The sequence below is a fragment of the Neomonachus schauinslandi genome, chromosome 6 (genome assembly GCF_002201575.2).
Source record: "Neomonachus schauinslandi chromosome 6, ASM220157v2, whole genome shotgun sequence".
NCBI lineage: Eukaryota > Metazoa > Chordata > Mammalia > Carnivora > Phocidae > Neomonachus > Neomonachus schauinslandi.
The window spans coordinates 56,249,030-56,264,625 of NC_058408.1; the positions used below are offsets into that span (position 1 = coordinate 56,249,030).

The following is a 15,596-nucleotide window of genomic DNA, read 5'->3' on the forward strand; positions in this document are numbered from 1 at the left end:
ACCACTGGCCAGACTTATCCAAAAGAAAAGAGAAAGGACCCAAATTAATAAAATTATGAATGAAAGGGGAGAGATCACGACTAACACACCAAGGAAATAGAAATAATTATTAGAAATTATTATCAACAACTATATGCCAATAAACTGAGCAATCTGGATGAAATGGAGGCCTTCCTGGAAACCTATAAGCTGCCAAGACTGAAACAGGAAGAAACTGACAACCTGAATAGGCCAATAACCAGTAACGAGATTGAAGCAGTGATCAAAAAACCTCCCAAAAAACAAGAGTCCAGGGCCTGATGGATTCCCTGGGGAATTCTACCAAACATTCAAAGAAGAAATAATACCTATTCTACTGAAGCTGTTTCAAAAAATAGAAACAGAAGGAAAACTTCCAAACTCATTCTATGAGGCCAGCATTACCTTAATCCCCAAACCAGGCAAAGACCCCATCAAAAAGGAGAATTTCAGACCGATATCCCTGATGAACATGGATTCCAAAATCCTCAACAAAATCCTAGCTAATAGGATCCAACAATACATTAAAAGGATCATCCACCACAACCAAGTGGGATTTATCCCCGGGATGCAAGGGTAGTTCAACATTCGCAAATCAATCAGTGTGACAGAACACATTAATAAGAGGAGGAAGAAGAACCATATGGTCCTCTCAATTGATGCACAAAAAGCATTTGACAAAATACAACATCCTTTCCTGATTAAAACTCTTCAGAGTATAGGGATAGAGGGAACATTCCTCAAGTTCATAAAATCCATCTATGAAAAACCCACAGCGAATATCATCCTCAATGGGGAAAAGCTGAGAGCCTTTCCCTTAAGATCAGGAACACATCAAGGATGCCCACTCTTGCCACTATTGTTCAACACAGTACTAGAAGTCCTAGCAACAGCAATCAGACAACAAAAAGAAATAAAAGGTATTCAAATTGGCAAAGAAGAAGTCAAACTCTCTCTTTTCGCAGACAACATGATACTTTATGTGGAAAACCCAAAAGACCCCACCCCCAAATTACTAGAACTCATATAGCATTTCAGTATGTGGCAGGATACAAAATCAATGCACAGAAATCAGTTGCTTTCTTATACACTAACAACGCAACTGTAGAAAGAGAAATTAGAGAAATGATTCCATTTACAATAGCACCAAAAACCATAAGATACCTCGGAATAAACCTAACCAAAGAGGTAAAGGATCTATACTCTAGGAACTATGAAACACTCATAAAAGAAATTGAAGACACAAAAAGATGGAAAAATATTCCATGCTCATGAATCGGAAGAATAAACATTGTTAAAATGTCTATGCTACCCAGAGCAATCTATACCTTCAGTGCCATCCCAATCAAAATTCCAATGACAGTTTTCAAAGTGCTGGAACAAACAATCCTAAAATTTGTATGGAATCAGAAAAGACCCCGAATCGCCAAGGAAATGTTGAAAAAGAAAAACAAAGCTGGGGGCATCACATTGCCTGATTTCAAGCTATATTACGAAGCTGTGATCACCAAGACAGCATGGTACTGGCACAAAAACAGACATATAGACCAATGGAACAGAATAGAGAACCCAGATACGGACCCTCAACTCTATGGTCAAATAATCTTTGACAAAGCAGGAAAAAACATGCAGTGGAAAAAAGACAGTCTCTTCAATAAATGGTGCTGGGAAAATTGGGACAGCCACATGCAGAAGAATGAAACTCGACCATTCTCTAACACCATTCACAAAGATAAACTCAAAGTGGATGAAAGACCTCAATGTGAGACAGGAATCCATCAGAATCCTAGAGGAGAACATAGGCAGTAACCTCTTTGACATCGGCCACAGCAACTTCTTTCAAGATACATCTCCAAAAGCAAAAATGAACTTTTGGGACTTCATCAAGATAAAAAGCTTCTGCACAGCAAAGGAAACAGTCAACAAAACAAAGAGGCAACCCACAGAATGGGAGAAGATATTTGCAAATGACACTACAGATAAAGGGCTGGTATCCAAGATCTATAAAGAACTTCTCAAACTCAACACCAAAACACAAATAATCAAGTCAAAAAGTGGGCAGAAGATATGAAAAGACACTTCTCTGAAGAAGACATACAAATGGCTAACAGACACATGAAAAAATGTTCATCATCATCGGCCATCAGGGAAATCCAAATCAAAACCACACTGAGATACCACCTTACACCAGTTAGAATGGCAAAAATGGACGGGGAAAGAAACAACAAATGTTGGAGAGGTTGTGGAGAAAGGGGAACCCTCTTACACTGTTGGTGGGAATGCAAGTTGGTACAACCACTTTGGTAAACAGTGTGGAGGTGCCTCAAAAAATTAAAAATAGAGCTACCCGATGACCCAGCAATTGCACTACTGGGTATTTACCCCAAAGACACAGATGTAATGAAAAGAAGGGCCATATGCACCCCAATGTTCATAGCGGCAATGTCCGCAATAGCCAAACTGTGGAAAGAGCCGAGATGCCCTTCAACAGATGAATGGATAAAGAAGATGTGGTCCATATATACAATGGAATATTACTCAGCCATCAGAAAGGATGAATACCCATCTTTTACATCAACATGGATGGGACTGGAGGAGATTATGCTAAGTGAAATAAGTCCAGCAGAGAAAGTCAATTATCATATGGTTTCACTTATTTGTGGAACATAAGGAATAGCATGGAGGACATTAGGAGAAGGAAGGGAAAAACGTGTGGGGGTGGGGAATTGGAGGGAGAGATGAACCATGAGAGACTATGGACTCTGAGAAACAAACAGGGTTTTAGAGGGGAGGGGGGATTGGTTAGCCCGGTGATGGGTATTAAGGAGGGCACGTACTGCATGGAGCACTGGGTGTTATACGAAAACAATGGATCGTGGATCACCACATCAAAAACCAATGATGTATTGTATGGTAACTAACATAACACAATAAAATAAATAAATAAATACACTATCAGTGCTCAAAACAATATTTTGAGTATCCTTGGTGGTATCAGATTTCTGCCTTTTAATAGGTAGATGTGATTTCTAGACATTGGCAGAAGTCATTTAGGCTGGTTTGATGAATGAAGCAAGGGATCAACCGAAACATTTTGGAAGGTGATTTCATTCATTTTCTTCGGTGGTTCAGAAACCACATTTATAGCTTCACTGATACAGATATGTAACTTTCCTAAAAGTTACTATAAACAATTGAAAGTCATAGTGAAAGAGTACAGTCAGTATCATGTTTAAAACTTGTATTTTTGTAGTCCCACCTCTGTTCTATGTGTTGATAACCTTTCAGGAAGAAGAAATGCGATTTTTAAAAGAGGAGAACAGGAGAATTTTACATGTCTAGATCTATTTGATTATATTTTGACAGTCAGTATGAGGCCAGGAACCATACTAGTTTTTTCACTTTTATCAGTAAGAAGAGGAGAATTTCTCCTAAAAGCTTGACCCATACCAAAATGCAGTCCATACCTGTAGAGATGACCACTTTGCTTCTTCTACAGCAACTTTAGCCAAGTGTTCCCGGAGAATGCCTTTTTCCTGTTTCACACGTTCCACTCTGGCAGCTGCAGTTTCATCTACAAACCCAGTCTGCCACGGATCATGAAAAATCAAGTAAACACCAAACATTCTCTAATAGATGGCAAACAATGTAATCAGAAAATTAGAAGACCAGGGGCTCTTGGGTGGCTCAGCCGGTTAAGCGTCCAACTCTTGATTTCGGCTCAGGTCAGATCCCAGGGTCATGAGGTAGAGCACAGCATTTGGCTCTGCACTGGGCGTGGAGTCTGCTTAAGGTTCTCTCTCTCCCTCTGCTCCTCCCTACCCCCCACTTAAAAAAAAAAGACCATGCACGTGCATGTGTGCATGTGTGTGCATGTGTTGTGTTTTAAGCACCCAGTGTTAAACTATTCTGGCTTAGTCTGTGAGCTAGGCAAATTTTGGAAATTGGACTCATCTATAAATGCATCCTCTTCGTGTAATTTGGATAAAATTACTGTACAGTGTTCTCCTTCCCTACAGATAAGTTGAACTGTCATTTTTCCAGGAGAAAAATGATAGTCTGCGAACCTTCATTGTCTAGGGTAAGAAACTGGCAAAACATGTTACACACACATACTTAATCCAGCTTCTGTGTAACATATACATGTATATACATAGCGCAGTTTAATAATGGGTGTAGTATAAAAAAAATAAGTAGTTAAGCATAATTCACTTTCTCTTGGTTTTCTAAATTTGTGGTTTAACTGTTCTACTAGTGCTGCAATTAGCCCTTATATCCTAAAACTACCCCTATATAAGTTGCAAGGTGTGCACAAACATGGGAGCCAAATGATGGAACAGTTTGGTTCTAACTATAGAAATGAGCAGCACTACCAGAATCCACACTGTGGGCAGAGGGACTCCAACTGCCCCACTGCGGTGCCTCGTCATACGGGCCCAGTTGTTCAATGTGCGTCACCTCGGTGCTGAGCACTACGAAAAATTTAAGCTAAGAAGATACTTGACTTGGTTACAATCCTACAATTTAAAAAAACAATGACAAAATCTGTGATGCCGCTATTTTGATCTATAGAAATAAATACCTTCTCCAGAAAGGATACAACTTTGTTCTTCGTATCTTCAGAACGGAGACATTGTGGAACTATCTCTTCATGGTTTGTTCCCTATTAATAAAAGATAGATAAATGAGACCAATTTTAATGTATCTCAACAACTTGCAAAGACAACTCCAAAAGTTTTAAGAGCTACCTTAATCATAAATGCATTTTAAAAGAAAACAGTGTCAGAGAATACTCAAAAGACCATCAGCTCCTTAGTTCCTTTGGGGAGCCTCGGGACCATGCAGCATTCTGCACGAGCACAGAGCTGGCGGCTTTCGTTACTTCTGCCCGGTCATCCTAATGTCTGTGGGCCCCTATGACCAAAGGCGTGACTGCACAGCTCCAGGCAAGAGAAAAGGAGCATCCCACAGGAGGCTCCCCTTCTCCGTGGTCCTGAGCTCACATGTCCCTGTGTTCATCAACCTAACTCCTAAATGACAGAGATGAAATGCATTATTCATTTCACACTCAAAAATACTGTCTGGAAGACAGTGTCCAAGTGAATAGACCTGGTCTGAATGCCTGGTTCTGGTTGTTCCTACTCTCCTAGGACCTTAGGAAAGTACCTTCATTTCTCTATGCTCCATTGTTAGATGCTGCAAAAGAGATCGTTGGTAGTATCTCCTCCAGTGGAAAATTTTAATGACTAAGATCAAAAGCTCAATAAATGTTTTTGGAATGTTTTGGAAAATCTGAAATAATACTTTTTGGCGATCACTGTGATAGGTTGGTCTTATAATTACCTCGGCGAACTGAGTAAACGCCTCCAAGGTATGTTGTTCTACTATCCAATTCCTGTCAGCTAGTAGTGAGGCAAAAATAGAAGACAGGCTGGGCAGAATTTTGTCCTAAAAAGAGAACCAAACCTTATTAAATAGAGGAAAACCTCAGTATTCTATTCTTAATGTTGTCAAGTTTCCCTAATTCTGTCCCAGTGAGCACATATTAATACATGTTAGAGCATGTCACTCCTTTGCTTAAATGCTTCCAATAGCTTCTCACTTCATTAGAGTAAAACTCAAAAGTCCTTAAGATGGCCGGCAAAGCCCCACTGTTTGAGTGTGGCCTCTGCCGGCGCCCTCAGTGGATCAGATGCCCTCTCATCTCACTACTTACCCTGCGTGTGGGATACCTGTCTGGCTGCCTCCCTCAGCTTCAGGATTTTACTCACAGATCACCTTGGTGAGGATGCCACTGCCCATATCCCGTTTCAAACTGCACCCCCACAAGCACACTCTCCCCCTATTTCTCTCTACAGCTCTCACACTAACATGCTATATCATGCCTTTATTCGTTGCCTTCCAGAGGCTGAGAGTGGGGATTGATTAGTTTGGTTCATTAATGAATCCCCAGTGATTAAAACAGCACCTGACACATAGCAAAAACTCAGCAATTTTTTCTTGAATAAATAAGTCCATCTCCTGGCTTTAGAGGCCTCTTACATGCTGATGAATCCACCAAACTGTTCAGGCCTTAACTTCACTCCTGGGAATATGTAATTTGCTCCACAGGTTCTGGGCCCATCAGGGTCCATAGTTATGCATGAATGAAACAGTACTCTGGAATTTATTTTATGCTAAAAAGAAGACAGCTCAAATGCAAGTATCTCTGGGTACTTTTGTCCAGAGTTGAAAAACTGTCAACCTCTCCATTTCTTTCACAAAAACAAACAGGATGATATCATTTAACTTTAAATAAATAATAGCCCTTTAGAAACTAGCCAGTTGTTTTTTATTTCAAAGTTTCTAATATCTACTGAGATAACATCCATCACGGTTTTGTTCCAGTTACGTGAAAAGGTTCTCATTGATGAGCTTTTTTTTTTTTTTTAAAGATGTATTTATTTATTTATTTGAGAGGGAGAGGGAAAGTCCAGCAGACTCCTCGCTGAGCACAAACCAGAGACAAAACCAAGAGTCAGACACTTAACCAACTGCGCCACTCAGGCGTCCCTCAGTGAGCTTTTTATAGTCTCTCCCATGGAGGTGAAAAAGAAAAACGTCAACTATCTAGAATTGCTGGATTTGACCACAGTAATAAGAAAGGCAAAATTCAATTTAGGAGGATGATCTTTCACTGTAAGGTGTGTCTGAAAATTCAGAAGTGTATTGCCAAGCCTGTACAGTCAGTTTTATAAGTAAATATCCATTTGTTAATTATATATACTTTGCAACACTTTCAAAAATACTGTCTTAAAAATAAACAGCTCCCTTTCATGGATATAAAACCAAGAGAACAACTTTGATAAGTTTCCTCATTATATACTCTTTCCTAGAAGACATAAATGTTTTCTTCCTCAGGGACTTTGTGTGCTAAAGCCCAACTGGAAGGAGACTCTCAGACTATAGCCAACTCTAAATTATTTGTATGTCAAATATATTTTTCTTAAAAAAAAAAAAAAAAAAAAAAACTTAAAATGAGTTCTATTTTGACAAAGTCACCATCTCTTCTTCACAAAATACATTTTCCCCCAACTTTCACTGTCAACAATCCACAGAATTCCAGAAATTAAAAGCCTGAAAATTTTAGTCAGTAATTCTTACACGGATTTTGTTAACACGGGAACAAAAGAATTAAGAGTATTACCTGGAAAGCTTGAGGTATAAAAAATTTTCCTAGAGAAGATACAAAATCAAGCACTGCCAAACAAACATGGTCAGGAGGCTCTAACTTGAGCAGTGAGGTCTGCAAAGTTACTACCTAAAGTGGCAAAGATCAAAGAATAGTTACAAATGAAAACAAATATTCCGTTGAGACATAATAAGTAAGATTCGGATGGGTATGTGGGGAGGGGAAACACAACAAAACCCAGAACAGACCAACACTCTACAAAGCCTAATCTTCACACGTGGAATTTGAATAAAATGATCAAATGACTGACTCAGTTATTACAGAGTTCATCCTACCAACTGCTGTAAAGAAAAAAAAAAAAAATGTGTTCCTGAGAAACTATATACCAGTGCTCTTCTTTCAAATCCTTAAAAATTGTTTTGTATTTTAAATTCTAGTGAGGGAAGTTCATTATTTAAAGCAGGGATTGGCAAAGTGTCTATGAAGGGCCAGACAGTCAATATTTTAATTTTAGGCTTTGTAGGTAATATGTTCCCTACTGCATATTGCTTTTTTATTTTTTAATTTTTATTTTACAAACCTTTGAAATGTAAAAATCCTCCTTAGCTCTTGTCCTATAAACAGAAGGGCAGAATCTAGCCAGGAAGTCAGAGTTTGCGAACCCCTGATTTAAAGGAACACAGGGACGCCTGGGTGGCTCAGTCGTTAAGCGTCTGCCTTCGGCTCAGGTCATGATCCCAGGGTCCTGGGATCGAGCCCCGCATCGGGCTCCCTGCTCCACGGGAACCCTGCTTCTCCCTCTCCCACTCCCTCTGCTTGTGCTCTCTCTGACAAATAAATAAAATCTTTGAAAAAAAAAAAAGGAACACAGAAAGTTGTCTATAAAAGAAGCAATGCCTAAGTTAAAATTTTACTTATGTTGAAATTTTAGAACTTTAGTTATTTGGGGTTTTTTAAAGGTAGGCACAATTCTATCAAAATTATCCATATTTAATTTCTCAAAAAAGATTACTAGAACTGTCAGAATCCATAAAGTTTGAATCAATTATTTTACTGCATTCTCATTCTCTATAATTTAGTAATTCATGTTACACATATAGTAATTTTAAAATATACCTAATTAAAAAGTATTTGTTAATGCTAAGTTCTTACTGTACACAACCACTAACCAAGCTACTAAAACAAAGCGTTAGTAGTCTCACTTTCCGGCATATAGCTCCTATGACAGGGTGTTATTTCTTCCATCATCTTCCTAAATAGGAACTAGTTTTACCTCATAACTGTTCATTTCTAACCGTGCCTTTAAACTTAGGCCAGCTCTAGCTTTGTGGGGTCAGTTCTGCCCAGTATGGACTAATTCCAAAGCCTCTCAATCACTTCAAAGAAGTGCCTTTTCCTTTTCCTTTTGCCTTTTACTCTACCAGCTTAGAACCTCCAAAAGCAAGCCATAACTAGGCAACATCAAAAGCATCCCCCCAACAGTGACCTCTGTTCCGCCTGTCCCAGCCATGCAAGCTGGGGGCCAGACAGAAAACTCAGTAGTCCTCTTACTTCTAAATAATTTTATTTCCTCAAAGAAACAATGAGGATTATCCTTAAGTCCACATCAGTTATATTCCATACTCCCAACAGCTGCTGGAATGCCTTTGAAACTGTTTTGAAGGAGGGGTTCACACATGAACTACGACTCCTAACCTCAGGGATGTTCTGGAGCAGTTGAAAAAAAGGTTTTGACTATTCAGTATCAGGGAGAGAGGAAGGACAGCTACAGGCTGAATCGACAGCCCTGTATACTAACCGGTTATACTCTACGGGAAGAGCGAAAGAGATGAGGAGACCTCCCTAAGACAAGCAAATCTGTGACATTTAAGTTTAATTCAACAGGAAAGGGGTAACAAGCAAATTGAGCAACAAATCATTAAAAAGGACTGTTTGTAGAAAGCTATTTTAAGTCATGTTAGTTCAACAATTTCCTCAGCCAAGTATTAACTTGCTTATTGTTCTTACCTGACTTATCAGATGAGGATCTAGAGTTTGAACGAAAAATCCCAACAGTGGAAGTAAAAGACTAAGTGTCTGCTGAACGTAAGGTTGGCCTGTTACCTTAAATAAGAAACACAAAATAATTTTGGTGAAAATTTTCAATTACATGAAAATAGCAACCTTTTAGTGAGCATTTATTATATACCAGGCAATATGCTAAATGCTTTATATTACCTCACATACACCTTATAACTTTATGAAGTAGATCTTCACTCACTTTACTAATAATTAAGAAAAAGGGGCAGAGAGGTTAAATAATTTGCTCAAGATCACATGACAAGGAAATTTAATCGGATGGAGATCTAATCACTTTTGTTTGCCACTGAAAAACTTGTGCCTTAGTGTTCTTAAAATTCCATTTCTCTTCCCCATAACTGTTGTTTCTATCATATTATAAGCTACATCACCAGCAGAGAATCCTCAATGAATACTTACTGAATGATTCGTGAGGACTGGGGGAAAGCACTCACTGAAGTCACAGTACTACAGAAGGGAAATTTAACTCTACATACCATCTCTATGATTTACCAAAAGTGTGAATGTTGCCTTCAGCTTCCAGTGGCTGGCACTACTTAGTCAAAGAAAACAAATGTCATATTTAAATTTTTAAACTAAATGTAATTTGTAAACTACAATAATCTGTGGGACACATATCATCCTAATTCTAGCCCGATCATCATCTGGTCTTCTGCCTTTGCTGGGGAAGAGGAACGTGAACCAGCCAGAGCCACTCATGTGCCCCTGCCACCTTTAAGCCGAGTCACTCTCCACGGCCCAAAGGATTGTATGGAAGATCGCGGAATCCCAGAAACAGGCCACACTAGCCCAAAAGAGGAGAGAAACCATAGGGGAAGAAGTTTGGTTTTTTTAAATAGGGTCCAAATGGTCATGAAAATAGTTAATTGAACTATCACTGTCACTCTACTAGGTTCTGGTTCTATCACACTCAAAGAGAACTGGCTGGAAGAGTACAAATAGGTATTTTAAGTTCTAACCGCAAGTTCTACCAAGCCCCTGAAGAAATTACATACATTTTCCTCTACAGGGGAAATTTCGGTACTATTCTCTTTTTTCAATGTTTTATTTGTTCTTCAGTTGCTTTCCTTACCAGTTTAGTGTTTAACAAAGCCCAAAGCTGACTCCCAATTTCCATAATCGCAGTTTGCTGTACAATATCCAGAGCTTCACTGGCACAATTACATACAGCGAGCAAAGCAGAGAGCAGCGTGTTCTAAAGGGGGAGAGAGACGGAAGAGTCTCAGGTTAGATCCCAATCGAAAGGAGCTGAGGCCCCAGAGGTTAGGAGTTACTTATAACTCTTCATAAAAACCCATGTCGGATTTATATTCTGAGACCCAAAGCCATCTTTTTCAGCTACTTTAATACAAATTATTTTATTAGAACTAATTTTCCTTATACACAGAAACATTTGCTTCATTTTCTAAATATTTTTTCCTTTTAGGTTAAAATTTAGTATTAAAATGGAAACAGCATTGCATTTTAATAAATAGGTTTGATACAGACTGTATGATCAAGCTAATTTATAATGTTCATCAACTAAAAATTCTATTGTTTTTCACATTATGCACCTAGCAATCTTTTAACATTATTAGATTTTTATTTTGCTGTTGTTTTATAATCGGTCTTTAAAATTCCTCAGCAACACTGCATTCAATAAGCAAATAAAAATTTGAGAAGTACACTTATCTAGAATTTGAAACTAAAAACCACCTTTTCTAGATTCACTCTCCTTTACATATCGAATGTCTCTCTGGCCAGGAGTGGGGGTGGTTGGGGGAAAGTGGGAGTAAAGTGAAGGCCATGTGGGAATGTAACGATTAGTAACAATGCCTGATTAATCCATTATACTTCAACAACAACACTTAAGTTTCAATGATTACCATACAGCTTTTTATTTAAGATTTACCCATTTCCTCTTACAAATAAGCATGTAAAATGACCTGCTGGAACTAAAGTTTTGGTCAGGGCAAAGATATATTCAATTTTAGAAAATAGGTGCATTATTTTACCTAATACAAAAGATTTATCTTCAACTACAAAAATTAGTGCACAATAAATGTAAAACCTGAACAATTTAACCTACTCCTAACTAGGTGGTATAATAGTTTTCTCAAAATAAATGCACATAAAAACTTGTATTTCCTTTGGGCATATGTATATGTTTTAAATTATCTTGATAATTATCATCAGGCGCCATTATGTAACAGTATCAGAACATTTATACTCAGTGTGGAGAAAATAAGCCTTGAGAAAACCCTGACCTTCTAATTTAAAATTGCAAATAGGCCCCTAACACTTTGAATGCCCTGTCCCCATCCCTGTTTTTCTCCACTTACCACAAACTGATACAACATACTTACATATGTATTTATTACTTATTTTACCATCCACAGCTGAGCTACAATGCAAACTCATGAGAACAGGAATTTTTGCCTGGAACAGCGCTTGGCACATAAGAGCACTCAAAACATGTTTGTTGGATGAATGAATGAATGAACCAACAAAGGAGGAAATGAAACTAAACTGGAAAATTCAACCACATGTACTACAATTTTTTCAGTCAGTTTTTAAAAACCATGTATTTTTTACTTCTCACAGATGAATTTCTTTTATATTTCATTATTTTAAGAGGGAGTATTCTAAATGGAAAGCTACAGAAAGGCTCAGAATAGATGTGTGTAAAATGTGGGTTGTGTTTTGTCAAATAGAAGAATATACATATCGAATAGAAGAATCATGTCTGGAGTGCTAGGTGGCTCAGTTGGTTAAGCAAGGAAGCCTTTGGCTCAGGTCATGATCCCAGGGTACTGGGATCGAGTCCCACATAGGGTTCCTTGCTCAGGGGGAGCCTGCTTCTCCCTCTGCCTGCTGTTTCCCCTGCTTGTGCTTGCTCTCTGCCCCCACTGTGTCAAATAAATAAAATCTTTAAAAAAAAAAATCATGTCTGCCTAATCTAATGATGTGTCAGCAAAAATACTACAAATAAAATATTTCATAATGGGTTTCATCTTGGTATAGTATGTCTTGAACTACGGTCTCCCTGCACCCAATATAATTTAATTTACATAAGTCAAGATAATAGTAAGTTTCTCACAGACCCCTTTACACTGTAGAAATCTGAAAATCCTGCTAGTTTCTAACCTGAGGGCAGAGACCGTATCCATCTTATCAATGGCCCATCACTAGTACCTTGAGCAGTGCTCAGTAAATAGCTGCTAAATGAATCAAATCCATTAAAACTCTTATTTTACCAGAGATTCAAGTTCTCCCAAAGTCCGACTACTGCTTAGCCATTCCTGACACCGTGCAATCCCAACTCTGGTGACCTCACGTGCAGCGTGTTTCCTGAGCTCGGCGGGTAATGCCTGGAGGGAAATATACTGCCACAGAGGCAGATTTTCTGCTGCTTTTGGGGAAAATTTCTGGATAAATTCCACCTGAAATAAATTGAAGAAGTAAGAGTAACAGAAGACAATCTGATGAATGGATGCACAAAAGCTAAGTATTCGCTTCCATGTTTTATATTTTTAAAAAGATTTTAACTGAGTAATAATATCACAAGTACCAGACCAAGGTAACTCAAAGGAACATGCATCATTATTTTTGCTGTTGTTGCATTTATTTGCAAAATGAAAAACACAGTTTAAGTGGAACGTGATATGAAGACACTGAGAAATGTTAAAAATAATGCATTTCATTATTAGTCAATCAGCTATTTTATCCTGCTCTTATTATTTTCCTAAGAACTAGTGTGCTTGTGACCTTGTTCAGTTAAGTCCAAAGTAATATTCCAAAATATGCCAAAAGACTCATTCGGCTCACCCTGGCGGCTGTTATCTCAGCTGACTAGAACAGAGGACCTAAAGAAAAAAGCAAAGGTCATCGGTTCGATTTTCCACAGGGCTAGCTGGCTCTGCTCTCGGACAACACACAGAATTGGTGTCACAAATCTAAGCCACCAGCCCAGAACAGTGTGGCTGGCAAATCCATTCTACTACTGAAATAATTCAAAGCCTTTGCCAAGTTAACAGAAAAACAGCACTGTTTTGTTAAAATGAGGCATCAGCAGACAGACTAAAAACAGAACACAAAAGTTCTAAAAAAAAAAAAAGAACCAGTTAAAATGTTAGTTTCCAGTGGAAAAACAGAAAAAAATAATAGTGTACTTAATTACTGAATTACGTATAATTTAGGTAGTAATGTAATTTTTAAGAAGTAGAAGAATTCAAATTACAATATCCCAAATCTGCTTGATGAATAAAAAATTCGTATGTTAAGAAAAAACCCACTGTATTAAATTTGACAAAGAAACCTTCCTATGTTTTATATACTATATTTATATTCGAATTTTGTTAGCAGAAAATATTTAGCTGTCAGAACAAGGGAGAAATTGTGTGGCTATCTACTGGAATAGCTGTTAGAGCCAGAAAAATGGATCCCTTGATGAGCTATGTGTCTATTATAATAAGCAGCTTTATTCAGGAAACCAAACTGCTTCAGGAAAGCCAAGAGAATTGTGCCAATTGATAAACATCAGTTGAACATAACCCTTCTTTATAATAAAATCCAATGAGTGAATGAACTAGTTCCTTCTCCAAAATAGAAATTATAAATAATTACGCCCTGGACAACATAAAAGGGTAGGCGTTGACAAATTTGTTATGTAGAAAGAGTGATCTATTTACTATTCTGAGTTTGAAAACCCTGGTCTCAACACAATTTTAAATATTTAAAACGGCCAGTGCTAGTAACAGTTCATAAGGAGTGAATTATAAGTGAATAATCTGCAGAGAATTAGGACTTCTCTCTTTTAAATTAAGAAGAGAGGAAAAATACAACAGTGGGCTTAAAATGCAAATAATTATAGTACTTTTTACTTTACATAAAAATGGTAGCACAACTATCAGTGTACTTAAACCAGGTATATTAAATCCTTTCCTCTTAGGTAACCCTATACTTTCGTTTCTAAAAACAGAAGTATTACCAATAGTTACACACTAAAGAAATAATAGGATATTAATAACTCTCTATATTGAAACAGAAACACATTTTAATCTCCCTATTCCCTGGCATTTCCCCCAAATTATTACCACACTTTGGTAAAGTAAAACATCACTGTACTGGGATTAACTATTTTCATTTATATTAATGCTGCATCACAGATACAAAAATCTGGGTTTTTATTTCCCTTTTTAAAAAGATACCATCTTGTGTGCAAACGAATAATTATTTCCAGCTTTGCCACTTGCCTCTCCTTTGCCCCAGCCCATGCTCTCTCCCCACACTCCTGCCCCAGCCTCCCCTCCACCTCCCCCCAACCTATAGCCTGCATCACAAATGCCTCTATCTCCAACAGCTTCCTCTGTTCCTACCTCTTTCCACCCTGCACCTCCCCAGAAACAATCTTCTAAGCTATGAACACCCAACATGACCTGATTTGCGCCAGTCTGGGTGCTCATTATGTACCACCTTTCACTATGAGCACGTTTATAAATTTATAATTTCTACTACAATATGTTCTTTCTGGTATCATGATATAGTACAGTGGTTTCCAAGTTTTTTATTTTAAACAACAAAACGCTATTAAAAATGAATGAGCGAGCTTTACACATCTAAAGAAGAAAAGCAGCTTTCATACGGTTCAAAGGGATAAGGAGGCAGAGCCAATACCCCTCAAACAGAGGAGGCCCCCAAAGCAGCTGAAGGCAACACTGGGGCAGTGGGAAGTGCAGCTTCTGGACTAAGAAAGATCTGGCTTGGATCCCAGCATAGCCATTATCACTGTGAGTTTGGAGACTCTTTTACTGCCGTAAGCTGCTGTTTCTTCATCTGTAGATGAACATAAGCCACGTATCCCACAAGGCTGACAAAGGAACTCCAAGAACTGAAGTGCCTAGAACACAGCCCAGTCCATACTATTGTCTCAACAAAGGTCCGTTCCCTCCCTTCAAGAGGAGGGATCATGTCTTCAGGAAAAAGGAGAAAGAGCAGAGCCTAGCAGAAGAATGAACACTTGTGCAGTGCTCCCTTTGAGCAGCTTACATTCCAGGTCTCCCCAGGTCTCAGCCCTGCCGTCTAGGGAAGGTTAGTATCTCAGTTTTAGGATAAACTAACTCCCAAGGACTCCCAGACAAGAATTCAAATTTAGGTACATCCCTTTAAATTTTAGCACAGTAACTTGACCAGGAAATCAGTATTTGATTAACTGAAGGAAAAAATTAAAGGACACCCCTCAAAAATCTATAACTTACATATCTGATAGCCTCAATTATTTGGAAAAACTCAGAAAATTGAGGAGTATCTAAGAGATCCCTAAACATAAACTAGAGTTTATTTATAACAA

At 38.2% G+C, this 15,596-nt stretch overlaps 1 protein-coding gene across 1 annotated transcript in view; it reads right to left on the bottom strand.

The window, feature by feature from the left end:
- C6H1orf112 (chromosome 6 C1orf112 homolog) overlaps nt 1–15,596 on the bottom strand; it is a 48,734-nt gene that overhangs the window by 3,923 nt on the left and 29,215 nt on the right. The window contains exons 17-23 of the mRNA XM_021682822.2: nt 12,505–12,690; nt 10,341–10,463; nt 9,197–9,292; nt 7,205–7,318; nt 5,362–5,466; nt 4,601–4,681; nt 3,486–3,605 (exon numbers count right to left, since the gene is read on the bottom strand). Of these exons, the coding sequence (XP_021538497.2) occupies nt 3,486–3,605; nt 4,601–4,681; nt 5,362–5,466; nt 7,205–7,318; nt 9,197–9,292; nt 10,341–10,463; nt 12,505–12,690 (825 nt within the window). The remainder of the gene's footprint in view (nt 1–3,485; nt 3,606–4,600; nt 4,682–5,361; nt 5,467–7,204; nt 7,319–9,196; nt 9,293–10,340; nt 10,464–12,504; nt 12,691–15,596) is intronic.